This window comes from Rattus norvegicus, chromosome 2 (assembly GCF_036323735.1).
Source record: "Rattus norvegicus strain BN/NHsdMcwi chromosome 2, GRCr8, whole genome shotgun sequence".
NCBI lineage: Eukaryota > Metazoa > Chordata > Mammalia > Rodentia > Muridae > Rattus > Rattus norvegicus.
This window is the reverse complement of record NC_086020.1, coordinates 133,701,928-133,722,393: the sequence shown is the minus strand read 5'-3', so window position 1 is coordinate 133,722,393 and position 20,466 is coordinate 133,701,928. Positions and strand designations below refer to the sequence as shown.

At 36.0% G+C, this 20,466-nt stretch overlaps 1 protein-coding gene across 2 annotated transcripts in view; it reads right to left on the bottom strand.

The window, feature by feature from the left end:
* Window positions 1–20,466, bottom strand: part of LOC134478921 (uncharacterized) — a 49,661-nt gene that overhangs the window by 13,516 nt on the left and 15,679 nt on the right. Inside the window, exons 6-18 of one of the 2 annotated variants that reach the window (XM_063282875.1) lie at window positions 19,186–19,263; window positions 17,522–17,585; window positions 15,656–15,838; window positions 13,310–13,488; window positions 12,740–12,901; window positions 11,668–11,777; window positions 11,101–11,290; window positions 9,429–9,687; window positions 8,353–8,492; window positions 6,945–7,103; window positions 6,000–6,109; window positions 4,531–4,717; window positions 180–417 (exon numbers count right to left, since the gene is read on the bottom strand). In XM_063282875.1, the coding sequence (XP_063138945.1) occupies window positions 180–417; window positions 4,531–4,717; window positions 6,000–6,109; window positions 6,945–7,103; window positions 8,353–8,492; window positions 9,429–9,687; window positions 11,101–11,290; window positions 11,668–11,777; window positions 12,740–12,901; window positions 13,310–13,488; window positions 15,656–15,838; window positions 17,522–17,585; window positions 19,186–19,263 (2,059 nt within the window). The remainder of the gene's footprint in view (window positions 1–179; window positions 418–4,530; window positions 4,718–5,999; window positions 6,110–6,944; window positions 7,104–8,352; window positions 8,493–9,428; window positions 9,688–11,100; window positions 11,291–11,667; window positions 11,778–12,739; window positions 12,902–13,309; window positions 13,489–15,655; window positions 15,839–17,521; window positions 17,586–19,185; window positions 19,264–20,466) is intronic. The other variant, XM_063282876.1, reaches the window with a different exon arrangement.

Here is a 20,466-nt window from a genome sequence, read left to right as displayed (position 1 = left end):
GTACATATATATACATATTTAGGTATAGATGAATATATTTAATTAAAGTGTGTTCAAAAAAGTTTTCTCATACTCTATAATCATTATGCAACCCAAAGCTGCTCTGATATTTACAAATTTATGAAATTATGGAATGATATAATTCCCTTCATTTGATGACTGAATAAATCTTGTCTTACCTGTAGGAAATTCTTCCTGCAGAGCAGCATTTGAAATATTTACTTTTTCATCATTACTGCAGGTTGTCCCATTGGGGCCAACTATGACTTTTTTCATAATAGGAGATTTGCCCTTAGAGAAGATTAAATCTATATACATCTTTAGATCATCAGACCTTTCGTCAATATGTTTAGAAAATAGATTATCATTTCCAAATATTTCAAGGTAGTGGTCAATCATCATTTTTATAACAGATATCTGTAAACCAAAAGGCAAAAACAAGATTGTCATTTTACATAGATTACAAAATTGAAATTTAAAAATGAAATCCAAATCTATGAGGAAAACACTTGCCACAAACAGAGAGGAACCCATATAATGAAGTCTCTGAAATGAAGACACTTATTTCTTTGCCTTTTACTAAAATTTTTATAATGTCATACATATTTCAAATTATAGAAGAACTACTAAACCAAAGCAACTTTTAAGACCTGAAATGCTGCCAAAACCTGTGAGTGAATCAAATTAAGGACTGTTAGTTATTTTTCTGTGTGTGAGTGGGGGGATTAGGTAGTTTTATTGAGATGTTTTGAATGGGATGCCCCTCTAGTTCTATGCATTACAATACCCTATTTTTGACAGCTTCCTGGTGCCTTGGACTTCCTGGTGGAAGGATGCCATTGTTTAGAATTTGTAGTTACAAAAGCTGGTGCCCATTTTCAATGTACATTCTCTGCTTCATGTTTATTTCCCAAGATAAGAGCCATCAGGTCTCAACTTCCTGTTTCCTTGTCTTTCATTTCTGCAGCCATGACACTGAGGGACTGCCCTCCCTCTACATCTTTAAGTGCCAAGTAAACAATTACTTCAATAATTTGCCTTGGTCACGTTGTTTAATTTTTATTGGTTATTTTATTAATTTACATTTCAAATGTTATCTCCCCTCCTAGTTTCCCCTCTGCAATCTCTATCTCCAGCACCTGCTCCTTTGAGTGCTACCTCAAGTGCCTCAACCCCCTAACCTTCCCCTACTCTGGGTCATCAAGACACCACAGGACTATGAGGCCCCCCTCCTAGTGATGACCAATAAGGCACTCCTCTGCTACATATCGAGCTGGAGACATATTTCCCTATTGTGCATTCCTTGGTTGGTGTTTTAGCTCCTGGTGTTTTATTAAGGACAAAGAAAGGTGACTGAGAGAAGAAGTGGATGAGAAGAGGGAGTCTTAACTAGAAAATTCCTCCATCAGATTGACCTATTGTACAAGGAAGTCTAAGGTATATTGTCCTGACTAATGTTGGAACTTTTAGGGCCGAGATCTCCGGGATGGTGTCATGCTTGAGTTATTAGCCAGTAAAACAAAAATATGAGACACAAGGCAGGCAACAGAACTCCTACTAGGCTTCTGCTTCAGTTTTTGCCTCCAGGCTTCATTTTGATCCCTGATATTTCCCAGTATTTAACTGGTAACTGTAAGTATATCATGGAGTGTAATCTGTCTTGCATAAGTTCCTTTTCATCAGTGTTTTGTCACAGCAATAGTAGTAAATTATGACACTTCCTAAATTGAACAACATGGATAAGTTTCTTTTCTTCTCAGATGATGGCTGAGATTAAGTCAACTCTACTGATGCCATGTGTTTCTTCCCAGGATGCACCTAAGTTTGTGTTTGAGCAGTCCTGCACACGATAGGAAAGAAATGTTTCTTAGGAAAATCACAGTCAGAAGATTGTCTAATTTTATGTGCAGATGGTACAAATAGTTTTGTTTCTTTGTTTTACATACTTAACCATGTAAGGAACATACTTGAAAGGAATTTCCATAAAGGAGGAATAATTAATAGATATTAAGAGTGAAAAAATGTATTTATTGCTTCATTTGGACTGAACATGCAGTTTGATATAGGCTTGGATTTTAGGTTTCCAGTAGCTTGGTAATTAGAATTTAACTAAAAATGCTATGTTTCTAGTCCAAGCCCAGTTGAGTCCTGGGCCAGAATCTATTTCAAGCTGTCCCTTGGGCTATCCTCCTCCATCGTGAGTTATATCACTATATCTTCTTTCTTGTGGACCTAATACCTGGAAAATACTAGTTAAAAATATAGGGACTGAACCACTACCCAATCACTATAGATGGACTGACCCAGGGCTCTAAGTGCCTCTATAGCAGAGAATATCCTTTTTGGGGCACCAGTGGAAGGGGAAGCCTTTGGTCCTGCCCTTAATGTTGGGGTGGGGTGCTATAATGTAAGTGGATAGAGGGGGAACACCTGGATGGGGGATCTGTAAGGATGGGAGATTATGGACATGAAACCAGGAAGGAAGTAACATTTGAAATGTAAATAAAGAAATATTTCTAATTAAAAAATGAAGAAAATTTCAAAAATAAAAAGACAGAAAGCATCTTCAATAAATGGTGCTGGTTTAACTGGCTATGTGTACATAGAAAAGTTAAAATAAACCCATGAAATAAAATAAAATAAAATAAAACATACTTGCTTTTTGTCATTTTTTACATTTTCTTTCCCTTTTATCCTTTTCAAAATATATGTCCTTTATTGATTCTTTAAAAATTTACAATCATGCTACCAAGTAACTCATTTCATTTATCAATCCTTCCATGTATATCTTGGAAATAATCCCCTCTCCCAAAATTTCAAAAAATAAATTAAATAAAATTTAAATTAAAATTTAAAAAGTCAAACTAAAATTAAACATTTGTAAAAATGGACTGTGTGAGATGTACAGTGCCATACTGTGTCACACATTATACACTTTTGTCCAAACAGATTGCTTGTAAATGTACATCAAAATAGGTCACTGGTCTGATGTTGCTGCACCATCAATACTAGAACCTCCCGAAGATGCATCTCCTTCTCTATCCTAGTACCTTGCTATAGCCTTTAATCATTGTGATCCTTCAGCTTTGCATCTGCCGGGTCTCCCCCTTCATATGCTCCAGCCCAGGATCTAGGCCTCCTACATATATGCAGCAGACGTGCAGCTTGATCTTCAGGTAGGTCTCCTAACAATAGGTGTATGGGCTGGATCTGACTCTAAAATCTACTACTCCATATTTGTTTTTTTTCCATCCTTCTTGATTAGGTTGTTTCTTATTTACATTTCGATTATTATTCCCTTTCCCTGTTTCCTGGCCAACATCAACCTAACCCCTGCCCCTCCCCTTCTTTATAGGTGTTCCCCTCCCCATCTTCCTGCCATTACTGCCCTCCCCCAAACATTCACATTCACTGGGGGTTCAGTCTTGGCAGGACCAAGGGCTTCCCCTTCCAGTGGTGCTCTTACTAGGCTATTTATTGCTAACTATTAGGTTGGAGCCCAGGGTCAGTCCATGTATAGTGTTTGGAGGGTGGCTTAGTCCCTGGAAGCTCTGGTTTGTTTTGTATTGTTGTTCATATGTGTTCTCGAGCCCCTTCAAGCTCTTTTAGTCCTTTCTCTGATTCCTGGGCTGCGCTGTATGACTTCAGTGGGAGGAGGTGGACTTATTCCTGTTGTGAATTGATGTATGAGAGTGAATTGGTGTCCATGGAAGGTCTATACTACTGAGGTAAAAAAGAATGGAGGGAAAAAAACAGGTTGTGAAGATGGGACTTGGAGGAAGAGACCCCATTTAGGATATAGAGTAAATAAATTAGGGAAAACTGTTAATGTATATGTGTTTATAAGATAATTAATAGCTATGGTAAACCTGAGGAACATAAAATTTGTCCTGTAATAGGTTAGTGTGAAAATAATGGAAAGTATACAAAATAACATACACCAATGATTCATCATTACATATGTATGTACTATATATGTACATACACATACACATACACTTATACATAAACATACACATACACATATACAAATAATGTACACGTGCAAGTACAATTACATGGATATGTACACACAGACACACACACATATTTAATGATATAAAGATGTGAATATTTAGTAATATAATGGTCTCCCTACAATGAAACACAAGTATAAACTTAGGGCTACAGTGGATAAAAAGCAATCAGGTTTCTATATGATCAGGAATTTTGTAAACTTCAATTTAAACTTCCTGGACTACTATTATACGTGCAGATTGCTGTTGGCTACAACATCAATATCTAAAATCAGTATCTAAAAGGAAAGAAGGAGAAGACAAAAGAAAGACAGAAATGACTCAACTTCTTTAATCTACATTAACTATCTCCCTTCCCAAATCTTCCTAAAAGAGATCAATACTTATTTCCTTCCACTCCAGAACAATGCAGTCCTAGTGTTTCCTTTTGCAGAAATGAACTTTCCAAAGTATTCCCAATTACAGGATAATTATTCTAACTTTGTTCCCAAAGGCGAAAGTCAGACCCCCTTACCTTTCTTGAGGCAGAATCCCCATATAGTGCGTCACTTGCAGGCTGACCACATAGCACAGACGGAGCTATGCGGAGAGATAATGTGTGAGAGTCTAAATTATTCATCGAAGAGTCACTTATCATTACTAATACACAAATGACATATTGTAGAAGAAGGAAGTTTTGTTCGGGCATCTGACGTGTAAGTCTAAACAAAGAAAAGGAGAAGTTTATGCTAGATCATCTTAAAAGTAATGTAAGTTACAAATCTAACCACAAAGAAAAAACAAGATAAATGCTTTGTAGACCAACTCATAGCATGATCAGAATTCAAAACAAGTAAGAATATATAGATAGAGTATTACATAAAATATTTTCTGCAACTCACTTTTCTTCAGAGAATCATGGGAAATATTTTTAAAATTCTTTATGAATTTCTGTGTACGATGTATGAGTGGTACCCTACAGAAGCCAGAGAAAGGTTCCTGGATCACTAGTATCAGAATGAATGAAGATTGTTGGAAACCATATATGTTTTGTGTATGAAAACATCCAGTGTAATTATCAGCGATCCACCTTTCCAGGCACCACGGGGACATATTTAATATCTAATGTATTATGAATCCATGTAACACTCTTGTGACACTGTAGAACTTAAGGAACAGAAATCACACTAGTGAATCCACAAAATGCCCTGGTATGAGAATGAATGAAGGTTGTTGCAGACCATGTGTGTTCTGTTCATGAAAACATCCATTGTTATTAAACAGCAACCTATTTATCCAACCACAATGGAGTGGAGACACATTTTATTTCTAATGTAGTATGAATCCACGTAACACTCTTTAGACACTCTCAAACATAAGTAGGAGGAAGGACCCTAGTGACTCTACATGATGCAGTTACAAAAGCTTCTGCTACAGGCAAGGCAAAGATGCAGGGCTCCTGGGTAGGAACGGGAGCACAAAGCTCCTGTTAAATACGAAAACATTCTATGAACTTTCACACAGAAAAATGATTCAAAGTCAAAGTGAGAACTGACTCAGACGTCTCTAGATAGCTATAATTGAGGAAGAAGAATCCAGTAATAGCTTCATATTCTAATCAATGACCTATTTAAAACCATGGTAGTAATATTGGGATGCAAATAACCCACAGGTATTATACACACAAACTTCTTTTAATTTGTCTCACACAGGAACTAAACCAATACTCTAGGCTGACCTGCACAAAATTTCTTACATAGGCTGACTTCTTGGCCATGACAGAAATAAAGGAGAAGACTCCCAGGTGAGTTTACAGACATGATTCAACACACTAGCGTGAGAAATGAACATGTTTAAAAAGTGACAATACCTGTCTGAGCTAAGGAAACCACTTGGCATGAGATATCATGCCAGCTAATAATCCTGTATTCACAAGCCTCTGTACCTTACAAAAGCACTGCTTCTATATTGGTGTAGTTCCCCACGTGCTTACTCTATCATTACCTTTGGATGGCAGTAATTCTTCCAAACAGAGTTCCTTCATCCATGACGGTAAGCCAATCTTCATATAAATCAGAAGTAAGTAAGCTTCCTTTAATGTTACTAATGAAGTCCTTTTTAATGAAATAAAGCAAAAAAGTAATGTTCAATGTAATTTTGTTTAAAACTGGCAGTTTAGACCAGTGATTTTCAACTTGAGTGTCATATCATTTATCTTGTATATAAGAAAATCTATCCATTTTCTTTATTATTCATATCAGTAGCAAAATTTTAATTATGAAGAGAAGTCAAATGAAGTAATGGTTAAGAGTCACAAAACCATCAGGAAATAGATGAGTGTTTCTGGATTAGGAAGGTTGAGAATCACTGGTTGAGGGCTTACTTCCACAAAGATTCCCAAAGTGTCATCTCCCCAAAATCTAAGCTCAAAAGTGGAACCTATGTGCACGATCCTGTGTTTTCTTACCTACAAGTAGAATCAAAGAAGCAGAGTCCTAGTTGCTATAGCAATGAAACAAAATTACCGTCCTTTCAAATTGTCTCTCCTGGATTCTAGTCCACATCTGTATCTGCAACTGCAGTTCTATAATGTACTCCCAAACCCAAAGACCTCTGCCTTGAAAAAGGCAGCTCCTTTGTGGAACATCCAGACAGGGACCTATCTTAACTGCCCTCTCAAAGGCTCCAGCCAGCATCTGACTGAAATAGGATATGAGGAGCCACAGCCAATCATTGGATCTTATGGATGAATCGAGTACTTGTTTGGAAGAAATGGGGGAAGGATTCGATGCCCTGAAGGAGACAGGAACTCCTTAGGGAAAGCTACAGAGGTCATGTGTCAAGGGTCCATAGTTCCAGGAATCAGTCATCACATAATCTCAAGGACAGAAAGCACATATGCATCTGCAGAGGGATGCTTAATGTTGGTGATATGAAAACCTTCCTTACCATTAATACGGATGCTATAACTAGAACGTCTTCTTCCTGCCAGTTTATGTGTTCGTCATTTTCAATCCTGTCCCTCAGGGACCAGTGTGAAATTTCAGATACCGTATTAAATATATGATCAGAATCTTGTCCCTTCTCTGCAATTATGGAAAACATATCCTGTGTGGGATAAGGATAAGCTTGTTATTATTAGAGGTCCACACATCTGAAGAATATTTATGTCATTTATTGTTAACCTGAGCAATGGCAGTTTTGGATATAGAGCTATAAATGAGAAGAATGAAAAAGTCATTGACCTTTTATTGTTTCTGCTAACATACACATTTGCTTCCCTAATCCATTTTTTCCACAATTTGTAACATTACGGTTTTGTTTGGACCTCTGTTTCACCAACCATTTTGGTGAATGGTCCTCCATTACTTTTTGTTTCCTTCTATGCATATCCTTCTCAAGCATGCCATCTTAAGTAATTGTTGGAATAGTTCCCTTTCTGAGATCAAATCACTTTTATTTCCTCTCTGTCCTGGCCTCTATTACGAATCTTAACTTTTGTGTTTTTAAGAATTTTTTTTCACTATACATCTACAACTTTTATTTTCTTTTTTTGTGTTCTCTTATTTTTACCTATGTCTAATGATGCTGTCACATCTAAGAACCCAAGCAATGTCATTCATTCTTCCATAATTTTACTCTGTAAAAATGACTACCATACACAGATTGACCCCATATTTTCTGCATTTTCAATAGATTACATGATTAAAAACATGGTTATCAGAAAATTCTGCTCTAAAATACCTAAGAACTGGGCAGTAATGCTTATGTGTCTGACACGTTCAATTTGTTCACACACAGCTTAAATTTCCAGCATAGCTATAGTGCTAAAATAGATGTTGGACAGTAAATATATATTTCGAAAGAAGTTTAGTAACGAGTTTAAAATAGATTATGGCATATTAGGTGACATTTAAATATACTCTAATAGGATAAAAATGTTAATACATAGCAAAACTAATCATTTTATAATGTAAAGTAAAAGTCTAGAGATATTTCTAATTATAAAAGAGTGATTAATCTCATAGCAATGATATTAAGGGATTGACTCCAGAGTGACATGGAGTCATAAAGAAACTGGAAAACAGTTGGGTAATCATTGGGGCATTTCTATAGACCCATTTCTTCCAACAAGATGGTGGGTTTGTATCTTGGATGCAAAAACTGTAAAACATGGGAAATCTATTTCTTTTTCTTCTTTTACAATTCTTTTTCATTACATGATTCAAACTTTTGGGGAACTTATTTTACTCGAAACTGATCTTGCTCTCATGGATAAGTTATATAAACATTCATCAGTTTGGTTCAACAACTTAGTGAAAACAAAGGTGCTGTAGAAACCCCAAATGATACTCACAAATATTGGAGTAGGCAGGCTTTTGCCTTCAAAAATTCTCACAAGAGATTTGCCAAACAAACATTTCTTTGGTGCTTGTGGTAGACTAAGCAAAGGTATTGCTTGGTTGGTATATACATTTCCTTCACTTTTCTCTGAATCTAAGAAAGAAGGGAAATCATTGTTTTAACTGAACAGATTTAGCCCTCATTTAGCCTTAGTAGACCCTTTTCAGTGTAAGGCCTGCATGCCTTATGTGATACCACAAACACACAGAAAATAACTAATTAATATTATAACATTTATTATGATCTTGCTTTGTAAATCACTGGATATATAGTTGTATATGTCCCATACTTATGGGATAAACATCAATTTCTTGTGTTTGCATTGAAAGCTATGCATACAAATATTAGAATCAAACAGTCATATAGTACCAGTCTTTTCATCCCCCTGTGTAACACTCTGACTGCCATTGACAACAGTAAATTAATAGCAGTATCTGGATTTCCCAACACAGTTTGACTAAGTACAGTTCTGTTACAGCCCTTGGCTTTCTCCACTGATCTATGAGCTCAAATCTCAGATCATAGTGTCTATGTCAAACATATGGGTATATTATGCTATATATTCAGATTTTCATAAGAGACTACCATAGTGCCACATGGCTATATTCCCAGACCTCAGGAAGAAGAGCAAGGAGGAGCATAGTGAATTTGAGGTCATTCTGGTACATAAAGCAAGTTTCATGACAACCAGACCTGTTACATAGAGAAAACCCAATTTGCTATTGAGTTGATATTTTCTTTAAGAATCTATGTTAAGACTCAATTTTTCACTGTAAGTATCATTTACTTACATATCCTTAATTATTTAATCTCATTGCTGGGAGTAACCTCTAACATAAAGTAAGGAACAGTGGAAAGAGGTACTTAAATTAGGAGGCAAATTCTAACAATGGGATAATACCTATAATGCATAGGCAAAATTTTTCTTCACATGCTTCAGGAAATCCTTCATTGCTGTTTGTTACAAATATATTTTCAGTGCTCAATGATTCTACCTTTAAGTTATGGTAGTAGAACAAGATTACACACCTAGAATGTCTTCACAGGGAAGAGGGGCAGCTGGACTTCCTGGCAGTGCATTATAGTCAGGAGGGCATGTCCTCTCAGTGGGGCAGCTGCTGAGTCCACGATTGGTTTGCTTCACGTTTCTGGTATTTGCTGAAGTGTCAGGGGAACATGAGGACTTTGCTCCGGGAGGATGAGTTAGGGATGTTTCATATGACACTGCAACCACGTCCTCTCCAAAAATTTTTGGAGTGTTTTCGATCATAAATGTTACCAGAGAAATCTGTGGTAAAGGAGGGCAAACACAGAATGTCTCTTTTAGTTTGCCTGGTTGCAAATCACATTTTACTTATTAGTCTTGGAGGCTAAAAATGTGCAGATTAAAATTCGGAGAAAAAGTTAGCTGTTAGAATACAGGGGCTGGCTATGCCAGAAATTTCAAAGATTCTTAGATCTAATGTTCAAGTGTGATCATCACAGTGCAATGTTATATAAGAGGATGATTTCCAGTTTTTACATTGTGATGGCCAGTACGTGATGTGTACTGTACACTGAAATAGTTTTGGTTACATTTGATACACCCATGAGTGAGCATGATTGTAAGGATGCTTATAGAAAGGCAGAACTAAGGAGAAAAATGGCTTCTCAATGCAGGCACCATCTGATGAAAAGTTCCCAAGGGTTGTCTAAAAAGCAAGAGACAGGCAAACCCATCTGAGCCCATCATGTCTCAGTACAGTGCAATGGTAACAGCTGCATCAGTATATCACTGTAAGTCATTTCTTCACATATCCTTAATTAATTACTTAATCTTAAAACAGTGATTACTCAGTTCAGAAGCAATGGTAACATCTTGATCTTATGGTTCATTGTATTGGGAGGTATTTGAAATAAGATTTTCTTGGAGGAAATGGGATAATTATTGATCTTCAATGGCAGCTACTTTGGTACCCTGTCTTTTCCTCCTGACCTTTGATTCTACACAATGTGAGGAATATTATTGTTTCTCAATAGGGCTGTTTTATAATATGAGCCTTAGAGGTCCAATGACAATTGGTCAATTAATAATGAATCAGAAACTCAGATACTTATTAATGAAATGAACCATTTGATCAATATACTATGTAAATTTTGGTGTTTCATTATAGTATTTAAAAGGTGGCTAACATAGAAGAGTATACTCAATCACTTTTCTAAATCAATCATAACCAGCACCCAGAGCGCAAGGGTGTACTTACTAACATTAATCAGGAGTTCTAATGACCTTATCTGATTAAAGCAATCCAAATTGCATTGCCTTTGTTTTGTTGGGGAAACCACCCTGAAAACAAGTAGAATTTCCCACATTCTACACTGATTATATCCGTATTAAGTCTGGTTTGCTGACCCAATCAATACCCAGGATTATTACTTTTTGTATCATTTCACAGCATTTGTTTTCACTGCGTGAGTCTAGGACATTCTAAATGACGACTAAAGACTGAGTCACTGAGCTCAAATACACATTTATGTTTTAGTTAAAATTCACCAATGATTCCTTCCCTGCAGAAGAACACCTTTCAAAGCTGTACTTCCTTTACAAAATGAAACAAAACCAAAACCAAAACAATCACCCACAACAACAGAATAACCTGGATTCTCAGGATAATCCTTTTTTCCTGTCTCATTGTAAAGGCGTATCAAAGTTAGGCGTTACCTTTATGGGAATGTCATTTGTCCCTCCGTTATTGCAGTAACTGGGCATGAATAAGAGACATGGAGCTATCCCAACAGATAGATTGTAAGAAGACATCTCATTAACAGAAGAATTACTTTTTATTTCATATAATATTTGAAAAATTTGCCTCAGAAGCACAGCATTTGCAGATGGCAGTTTATCTAAAAGGCTGAATGTAGAGAAAGTTATTTTTAAACAAGTATACTCGATCTGTAAATATGAATGAAGGGAACAGAGTGATTGTATCATTTGCTGGATGCTCTCAAAATAAAATGGAAGAATTTTTCTTCAAATTATTGCTTGAAATATTTATCCAATTCAGAAAAAAAGACAAATCTAATTGGAATGTGAAGGTAAGATAAAAGCTTGGGCCACTGTAACTCACACTTCTCTTTTCAAAGTGTCTTTTGTGTGTGTGAACAAGTGAAACCTTTTGCTGTCTGTCAATGTTTTTAGTAAATATTGCTGTGATATATTATCTCTAATGTGTAAGCAAATACTGCTTCTATTTTGTTGATGTTGTTCACAGAGTTTGCCAACAATTACCTCTGCACTGCAGCTAATTTCTCTTCGTCATCGACTTTTTTGGTTACAGCAATCCACTCATCATACAGTTTTGAAGTCATCAGACTTCCTTCAATGTTTTGTAGAAAGTCCTTAAAAAAGAGCAAAAATATTTTATGGAAGAAATTAATCATGGAAATTATTCAAAATGCATTCAACTGTAAATTTCAAGTTAATTCTAACTTTCTTCACAGCTCCCCAAATTTCCCCTACTTAGAATGTTCCACAGTATATTGGTCCAGTAAGTTTCATCTATTCAAAACAGAAACCAAAGAGTAGATTTTCAGATTTACATGGACTATAGAAAAATCTGTCCTCAGCTCAACATTCCTCTAGTGGACAGCTGAGCCAGCTAGCACATATAAGCAAAAAATATTTCAGTTCAAATACTATTTTACATGATAGAAACATAAATTATGGTAGTAACCACAACAAAGACAACCATAGGAAATACTATCTGATTTCTCAGGAGCAGAAAGCTATGTCTGGTACTTCAAGCAGGGAGGAACGTGTCGTCAGGGTTCTTAGTGAATGCCCTGCCCCCATTTCACTAAACAAGTGTGACTCCTAACTCTATTATTAATATTTTACTAATATTCACAGATAACATAGCCCTTACCCGTCAGAAAATTTCTCTTTGCAATGGTTGGAGACTGTTACTTAAAACTACAGCTATTTAAGGCACAAAGAACAAAATATCCTGTGGCTCTGAGCCCCAATTTATGCATATACATACTAACTCCTCAACTGTGGGCTCCATGCATTGGAAAAGAGTGTCACAAAGACTGTATACCAGAGGACAAGGACATTTGCTTTGACATTGGATCTCCTAGAAATGAAGGGAGGGCTCAGTTTTGATAATCCAACAATAGCATTGCTCAAATAATTTCTGAACAAAACATCATCCATATTATTATGACTAACTGAGGAGACTTAGAGCTTACCATATTTCTCTCATGTGTATCTATTGTCAGTCAATGGAATGCAAAAGGAAGGACACTATTCCCATTCACTCAGGAAGCCTGAGGGTGGATGATGGAAGGACTTTCCCTACCTTAAAGATCCACGACACGACATGCACTGATAGCTTGTTCATGTCCACCTCTTCTTCTGAATCCAATTTGTCTTTTATTGTTTGGCACATTGTTATACTCGGATGTATTATAAAGACACCCTCGGTTGTGGGCCCTTCCCTTTTTAGTAGGGACAGCATGTCCTAGAGGAAGAATGGAAATATCTGTCAGGCTTTCTGCACAACAGAGCACTATTGGCTCCTTGAGAACCAGAACAATGGTGTGCACAGATGCAGTTCAAGTACCTGCATGGACACAGAGACCCTCAGGCTAGTTTTGTGCCTCAATTTTTTTTGTATATAGCCAACGTTAACATTAATCCTTAAAGTTCGTGCAACATTTCTTTTTATCAAATTTTCCAAAATAGTTAAGGGATTAAATCAAACTTTTCCAATAGATCATCCCTGATAACCCTCTCTCATCTTCTTATTTGAAAGCCAATGATTTGAGACACAAATTTTACTCCACACTGTGATAGAAGTGAAGGAATAGGGATTTAAGAAGCAGGATTTTGACTTAGGAGAGCCAGAGAAGAACCATATGAGACATACCAGAATTGCCAAGGGCAGGTTGCCATCCTTACAAATGGAACTGAGTTCTCTTCCAAACAGTTTTCCTCTATTATTAACTTTTGGGGTGGTGCATACTTGGTCTGGGTGGGGCTCACAGCTCCTGTGCCACCACGATGATGTAGAAGTTCTTTGTTTCTTAAGAGTCTTTTCCTTCATATCTGAACAGGAGTTGAGATCATTACATGGGATAGTATAATTTATAAAGATCTTTTACAAAACTAAATTTAAGTAGAATATGTCCCTATTTTAATAGGTTAATAATTCTGTTGTGTTTATACCTCCTTCTTCTCATATAACCTACACTGTTATTAATCTTACTGATGTCTCTAAGACAGGGTCTAAAGTTCTCTAGGTGCCATTCCCACAAGATGATGCTGTCTAACTCCACAGTTCCTCATGAAATACTAGGTACCTTGGTTGAACAAGCTCCCTGAAATATGTACAGGCTGTTGCTTCAGTAGTCACATCCATTTTAATTGACGCCCTTCCTTTATTCACATTTAAAATTTTTCTGTTTACTTCAAATGTTATGATGAAGTTCTTTCTATCCTTAGTTTTTTGTTCAGTATTTTCAAGAACCATTCTCAAGTTTATATTAGCAGCAGCATGTCCCCCTCATGAGAAAATACATGACTATACATTGTAGTGTAAGAACACAGCTGAAATCCTAGTTTCTTTTTCCCTTCTGAGTTTTCCTTTAGAATATTGGACCATAAAAAAATTTAAAAACGATTTTTAAAACAAATAAATTAAAAGTAAACAAATGAGTCATATAACACAGTATAAAATATTCTTCCTCACTGTAGAACACATTATCTGCCTGGCTATCTAATGTAAAATCAGGAGGGCAGAAATCACAAGTAATATTACATAGACTGACAAAGGTCTCTCAGTGAGTGTGTGTGTGTGTTTGTGTGCGTGTGTGTGTGTGTATGTGTGAGTGTGTGTATATGTATGTGTGTGTAGTTATAGATATATATTATACCAAAACCCATTTCAAAATATTGGACTCAGAACTGTTTCTGTCTAAAAGAACTGCAGGGACAAAAATGGGCGCAGAGACTGAAGGAAAGGCCATACAGAACTTGCCTCAACTTCTGGTCCATCCTATCCATAGACACCAAAACATGATAAGATTGTTGTTACAAAGATATACTTGGAGGCAGGAACCTGACATGGCTGTCCTCTGAGAAGATCTACCAGCCTCTGACTGAGACAGATGCAGATACTTACAGGCAACCATCCAACTTAACCCTGGGTCCCCAACAAAAGAATTAGGGGAAGGAATGAAGGAGGAGAAATGAATAGCAGCCCCATAGGAGGGACAATAGTATTAATTTACTTGACCTCAGCGCTCCCTGATCTTAGATAACAACACGAGAGTACACATTGTCAGTCTGTGGCCCCTGCTACATATGTAGCACATGTATGTCTTGTCTGGCCTCAGTGGGAGGGGATGTCCTTGCTCCTGTGAAAGCTTGAGTACCCAGAGAAGGGAAGGATAGATGGATGAGGTGGGAGTAGGAAGATTGGTGGGGTAGCACCGTTTTAGAGACAAAGGAGCAGAGGGATGAGGTTGGTTATTCTTAGGGGGGCAGTAAGGGAACAACATTTCAAATGTAAATATAATAACTATGAAAAAAAGACAAATTTTAAAAGAAATCAAGTTAGTAAATGGGAGGGTTCCAAGAAAACAGAGTAAGAAGAAAGTATAAAAGTATTCTATCCTTTGCAGAATATTTTTTAAAAAATAAAAATGCCCAGTCTATCAATTTTAGGAATATTGTGACTCTAGATTTAGGTCTAAAGTATATGTTTATATAATTTGAAATGAGATGAGAGACTTGGCTATAAGCCTAAGTTAATTTGTATTTGAAGCCTGCAACAGATTATTTTCAATCCCAAAAATCTACTTTTTCTATGTAGTTTTCATTGCAATAGTTTGTCAAAATGTAGTTCTTAAGTCACTTTGTGCTCTAATCATAGAAACACTTGAGGGGCAACATATCAGGATCCATGACTTAGGGCCGCAATTCTAATGGGACAAAAATGTGTTCACACAGTGCTTGGTATACCAATTTATGGTGAATATCTGTCTGGAATAAGCGACATGTTCTCCCTATAACCAAGCCTAGTCTTCACATCAGAATTTAGAGTTCTCTTCTTATGGACCTGGAACATATTTTTTAGTTTTTTTTTTGTTGTTGTTGTTATTTATTACAGTACCTCTCTCCCAAGCAAGGAAATGATAGTATGGTGTGATATTTATTGACAAATTAAAATGGGAACTAAGAAAAGCCACCCTAAAGAAAACAGCGGACGCACTTTTTTGCTGTTGGCTTCTGGCTGAGTTTCTGGGCCTTAAGATGAATTGCCCCTGTGCATCAGAGTTTAGATATTTCATGATCAGCCCAGGTAGGGAAGGGAAAGATGTAAAATGCCTTAAGTCCCGTGAACTGAAGTTCTTTTGAATATTTATCATTATAATGTCATGTGGATACTCATTTCCTATGAGAAAAAAAGAACATGAATTGTAACTGAATATGGGCAAATCTTCTGATACAATTTGTATGCTTTCTATATTTCTCCTCTTCATATTTCTCCTCCTCCTCCTCCTCTTCCCTCTTCTTCTTTGGGATAATGAAGACTGTACACATGAAAACATTAGAACCCTATTCAGATAGTAGAATTAAGTTAGCTGACAACTCTAAAAACAATGAGGAGAAAAATTTCTGTGTGAGACTTTGTTTAGAGAATATAGATCTAACAGTGCAATGTATTAGAGTGACTTTGTTATATTCTGTTCCAACCGTTTGAAGACATGCCTGTTGGAGTATTAATATCAATAATATTTTACATCATAAGAATCCTTATGCACTTGTATAACTTTACATTAAGCAATTTAAATATTTCACACCGCATACATAAAAAAATATGAGCGCTAAATGTCTTCACAAAGATAATAGTCAGAACCTATACTAGCAACTTAAAAGCACAATGAAAAGCCTAGATCAAAAAGGAGAAAGCAAACCAAAGAGAAGCAAACAGCAGGAAAGAATATCAGGTCTGAAATCAATTAGAAATAGAATCCATAAAAGCAAGATCTGTTCTTTGAGAAAATCAACAAGACACATAAACTGAAACTGAATAAAAGTCTCAGAAATAGTATGCAGATTAACAAAATCAGAAATGAAAGGGGAGACAAAACAGAAATTGAGGAAATTAAAAACATCATCAGGTTTTACTACAAAAGACTATACTTGACAAAACTGGAAAATCTGGCCTTAATGGGAGAGCATCTTCAGAGATTTAAGTCACTTGTAGGAAGATCAACTCTATGTGTTAGAGCTTCACAAATTTACCTTTGAAAAGTCCAGCTTTGCAAGCACACTTGGAGATCTCAGATTTTTAATTCTTATTCAAACTTTTCTGATAATTCTATTACCATTATTTATTTGGCAATAATCTAGTGTGGAACTAAAAGAAGGCAACAAACCAAGTATCTGTGAGTAAGGCAGGCTGTTTCCAGAAATCAGAATATGATCTCACATTCAGTTACAGAGTTACTTGTCATGAGAGATGTGAACTGAATATTTTACATGGATTCAGAGAAATGGCTACATTTATAATATTCATTACGAAACAATCTATATAATTTGGAATAAAGAGAAAAAACTGAAGATATTGCATTTTAGATTTAAACTTGTTTCTGTGTGTAAGACTTTTGCTCATAAATGCCTGTTTACTATGTTGCACTTGGTGATTGTGCAGGTCAGATGTGGGAATTAGATGCCCTGAAACTGGAGTTATAGACGGGTGTGAGCTACCATGTGAGTGATGGAAATCCTTGAGATATCTCTCTAGCTAGGAGGATATTCTGTAATCATCACCAAATTTTTTTTAATTATTTTCTCCAGAAACAAGATGCTTAAAATTTTGTTTTGTTTGCCTTTTCAGGAAAATTCTGTTTTTCAAATAGAAAATCCCAGAAAAATTCCTGTTATTCTCAGACTGTAACTTACGAGATGTTATCTTGAGTCTGAAGGTCATATTAGATATTAATTATGATTTAAATGCATGACATTATGTTTAAATCATTTTGCTTTAGTGTGTAAGTATAAGACAAAGTAATGAAAACATTGGGAATTCACCAAACTCAGCTAGTCTCTCTTTAGATTTCCCTGTTATTACCTTGGAGTGCTCTTGGAGCTTCCCCAGGGCGAGGACAGAACCACAGTTGATAATCTTCAATGTTCTGGAAGGCAAAAAGAACCAACCATCACAAATAAGGTGACATCAGAGTCTTGAAGAGTCTAGAATTTCCTTTACTTATCATATCTAGCTGTATAGCAGGGAAATTATTTAGACCAGTATTAATGATACGTTTTCTGAACACAGGTTTGAGCAAACAGGACTGATTTCAGGAGAAAACCTTTGGGTACTTGCCTTTCCTCTTTGATGGAGCCTTGATCTACTGATCCACAATAAAGTAAGAAGTTGCATTCAGCCATTATCACTAACCAAGACAAATATTATTATAATTTCTTACATCTGTGCATACTGGGTGAGGAATACTGAACTTCAACTTAACATGAGCACACAAACTAGTGCTCACAGATGCACATACACACTGTGACTATGATAAGTTTAGCAAAGTGTCATTCCAAAGATAGGAGAACTTCGACAACAGTGAACAAAATAGTAAAAACAGAGAGTCTACGAGTGTGCCTACAAGTGAAAACAGCTTTTGGCTTTCAATGAGAGATGTCCTGTCTGTGGAGATGAAGCACAAGTGTCTATCCTGGAAAATAGACCCAATGTTGAAAAGAAGTTCTGGAATATATTTACTGCACACAGTGTGATGGATCCATTTGATTCAACCTTCTAAATAGAACATTATGTGGAAATATTGAGCACCCTCCAGGAGTGGCTCTAACTAGAATTATTAATTGTATTTTCTTGTAGACTCTTATTTAAAACCAATGACATTGTCCCATAAAGTTTTTAATTATTAAACTAGACACTAAAAACACACAAGCAGACACACCACCAACTACCCATCCACACCCCAACATACACAGAGAGGTGATAATGAAACAGAAAGAGAAAAAGTGTGAGAGAGAGCGGGAGGAAGGGAGAGGTAGAGGGGCATAGAGACAGAGAGACAGAGTAACATGTAGATTCTCATTTTACAAACTCACAGAAAGTCATAGACATGTACACGCAAACCCATCACAACACTCACACATGCACAGTTAAACAGAGATACACGTGCACATTTCAAAATAGAAAAGCAAAGATATATACAGATATGTATGCAGAAAGGACATAAAAAACAGACACATTCATTCGAGACTTATTAAAAGTAAAAAAATAAATACCAGAATATGTACACTTACACCTCCAAACCGAGAAATTAAAACAAGCAGAAATGGGAAAGACGACAGAATTATATCCCAAATAGGGTTTATAGACTCATTTTCATAAAAAAAAAGAAAAGAAGAAAGAAAACTCTTCCCTCCAACATTGGTTTCCTTTAAGTTAGGTGTGAGCATGTGACAAATTAATCACAATTTATTACAATGTATGTTTATTATCCAGTGAAACTAAGCATATAGCTCAAACCACTGTGCTATGAATTCATTTCACATAAAAGTAGACACGAATTCAAGAAAAATATCACTCGCAGGACTATTATTATGTTTTCGATACCTTCACATAAAAACGGAGGCATTTGTAAAGTCTATATGTCAATGTATCATGATCAGATTTCTTCTGTATTTACACATTTCCACGTATGTGAATCTCAAAAGCAAAATTCCATTTTAACTCAAAGTAAACTGAAAGTAACTTACATGTTTTCTCATCATTGGTAGTAACTTGCTCATTATGTCATTCACTGTATCGAAGTTTGTAGCTTTTACATATAGAGGCTATAGAATGTAGAGAGAGAAAAAATGATATAAAATAACCTTAAAGCTCATGATGAAAAAGTTACTATGATGTAATCATTATTTACAAATTATAATCTGTGACAACTCCTCTAATATATAACATTTTCTTCCCATTAGATAAGTCTGGAAGACACTCTCTCTAACATATTTATCTTAAAATTAATACTTGGGTAATGAGATATCAAACATAACTGTCACAGGTTGTGTATGATAAAGGGTGACTGAGATGCCATATGTGCTAGAGCTAAGCATCCTGATTTTTCGTTAATTATGGCAGAAGGTAGTCATGGAGGGCTCTTAAAAGGAGAGAAGAGACATTTGCTACCTCCCAGTTGGACTTCCAGCATTAGACCCTACTTCCATGTGCTGCATGTGCACAGCTCTAGGGAAATGGGGATGAGAAGCAGCACAATTATTTTTATAATAATTTTAATTACTGAGCATTCTTATCATATCAGGGTTTGTAAATATTAAAATGGTATATAGATATAGAGTGTTGAAATCTTTTATGGTGATAGATCTAGGAATCCAAAATGTATATTTACAAACACGACTTCATGTCTTAACACTCCCAGGAAGAAAAAAGTTATTTGTACTATTAGCTCTCTACTGCCTCTCATATTTAGATTCTGCTCCAAAGACCTAAGAAGACAGCAAGAATAAAATAGCATGAAATCAAAGCATAGTAATCAGGGAAGAAACCACTGATGTACTAGAAATCTAATCATAAACAGACAGTGAGTAGATACGTATATTTTTATGAAGTTAGTTTCTATAGTATCATATATCTTTGATAAGGATTTTAAGTTTCTAGGAAACAGTCCCTACAATAAGAAACACAGCACAAGTGCTCTCTCCCTATCCATAACAACACCCTTGAAAAAAGCCATCTCTTTCACTGGTTTTATTCATTGCTTTTTAATTTTTACTTTCTATTAATCAACTGCTAGGCATAACCTATTACTTTGAAAATTATGAGTGTGTGTGTATGTGTATATGTGTGTGTTTGTGTGTATGTGTGTGTGTGTGTGTGTGTTTGTGTGTGTGTGTGTGTGTTTGTGAATGTTTGTTAGAGTGGTTCTGAAGATTCATCCAAGACCCTAATGTTATCTGTCAGCTTAGTAGAATTTTATGAAAAGGATAACGTACACTAACTGATTTTGCATCTTGCTATGCAGAGGC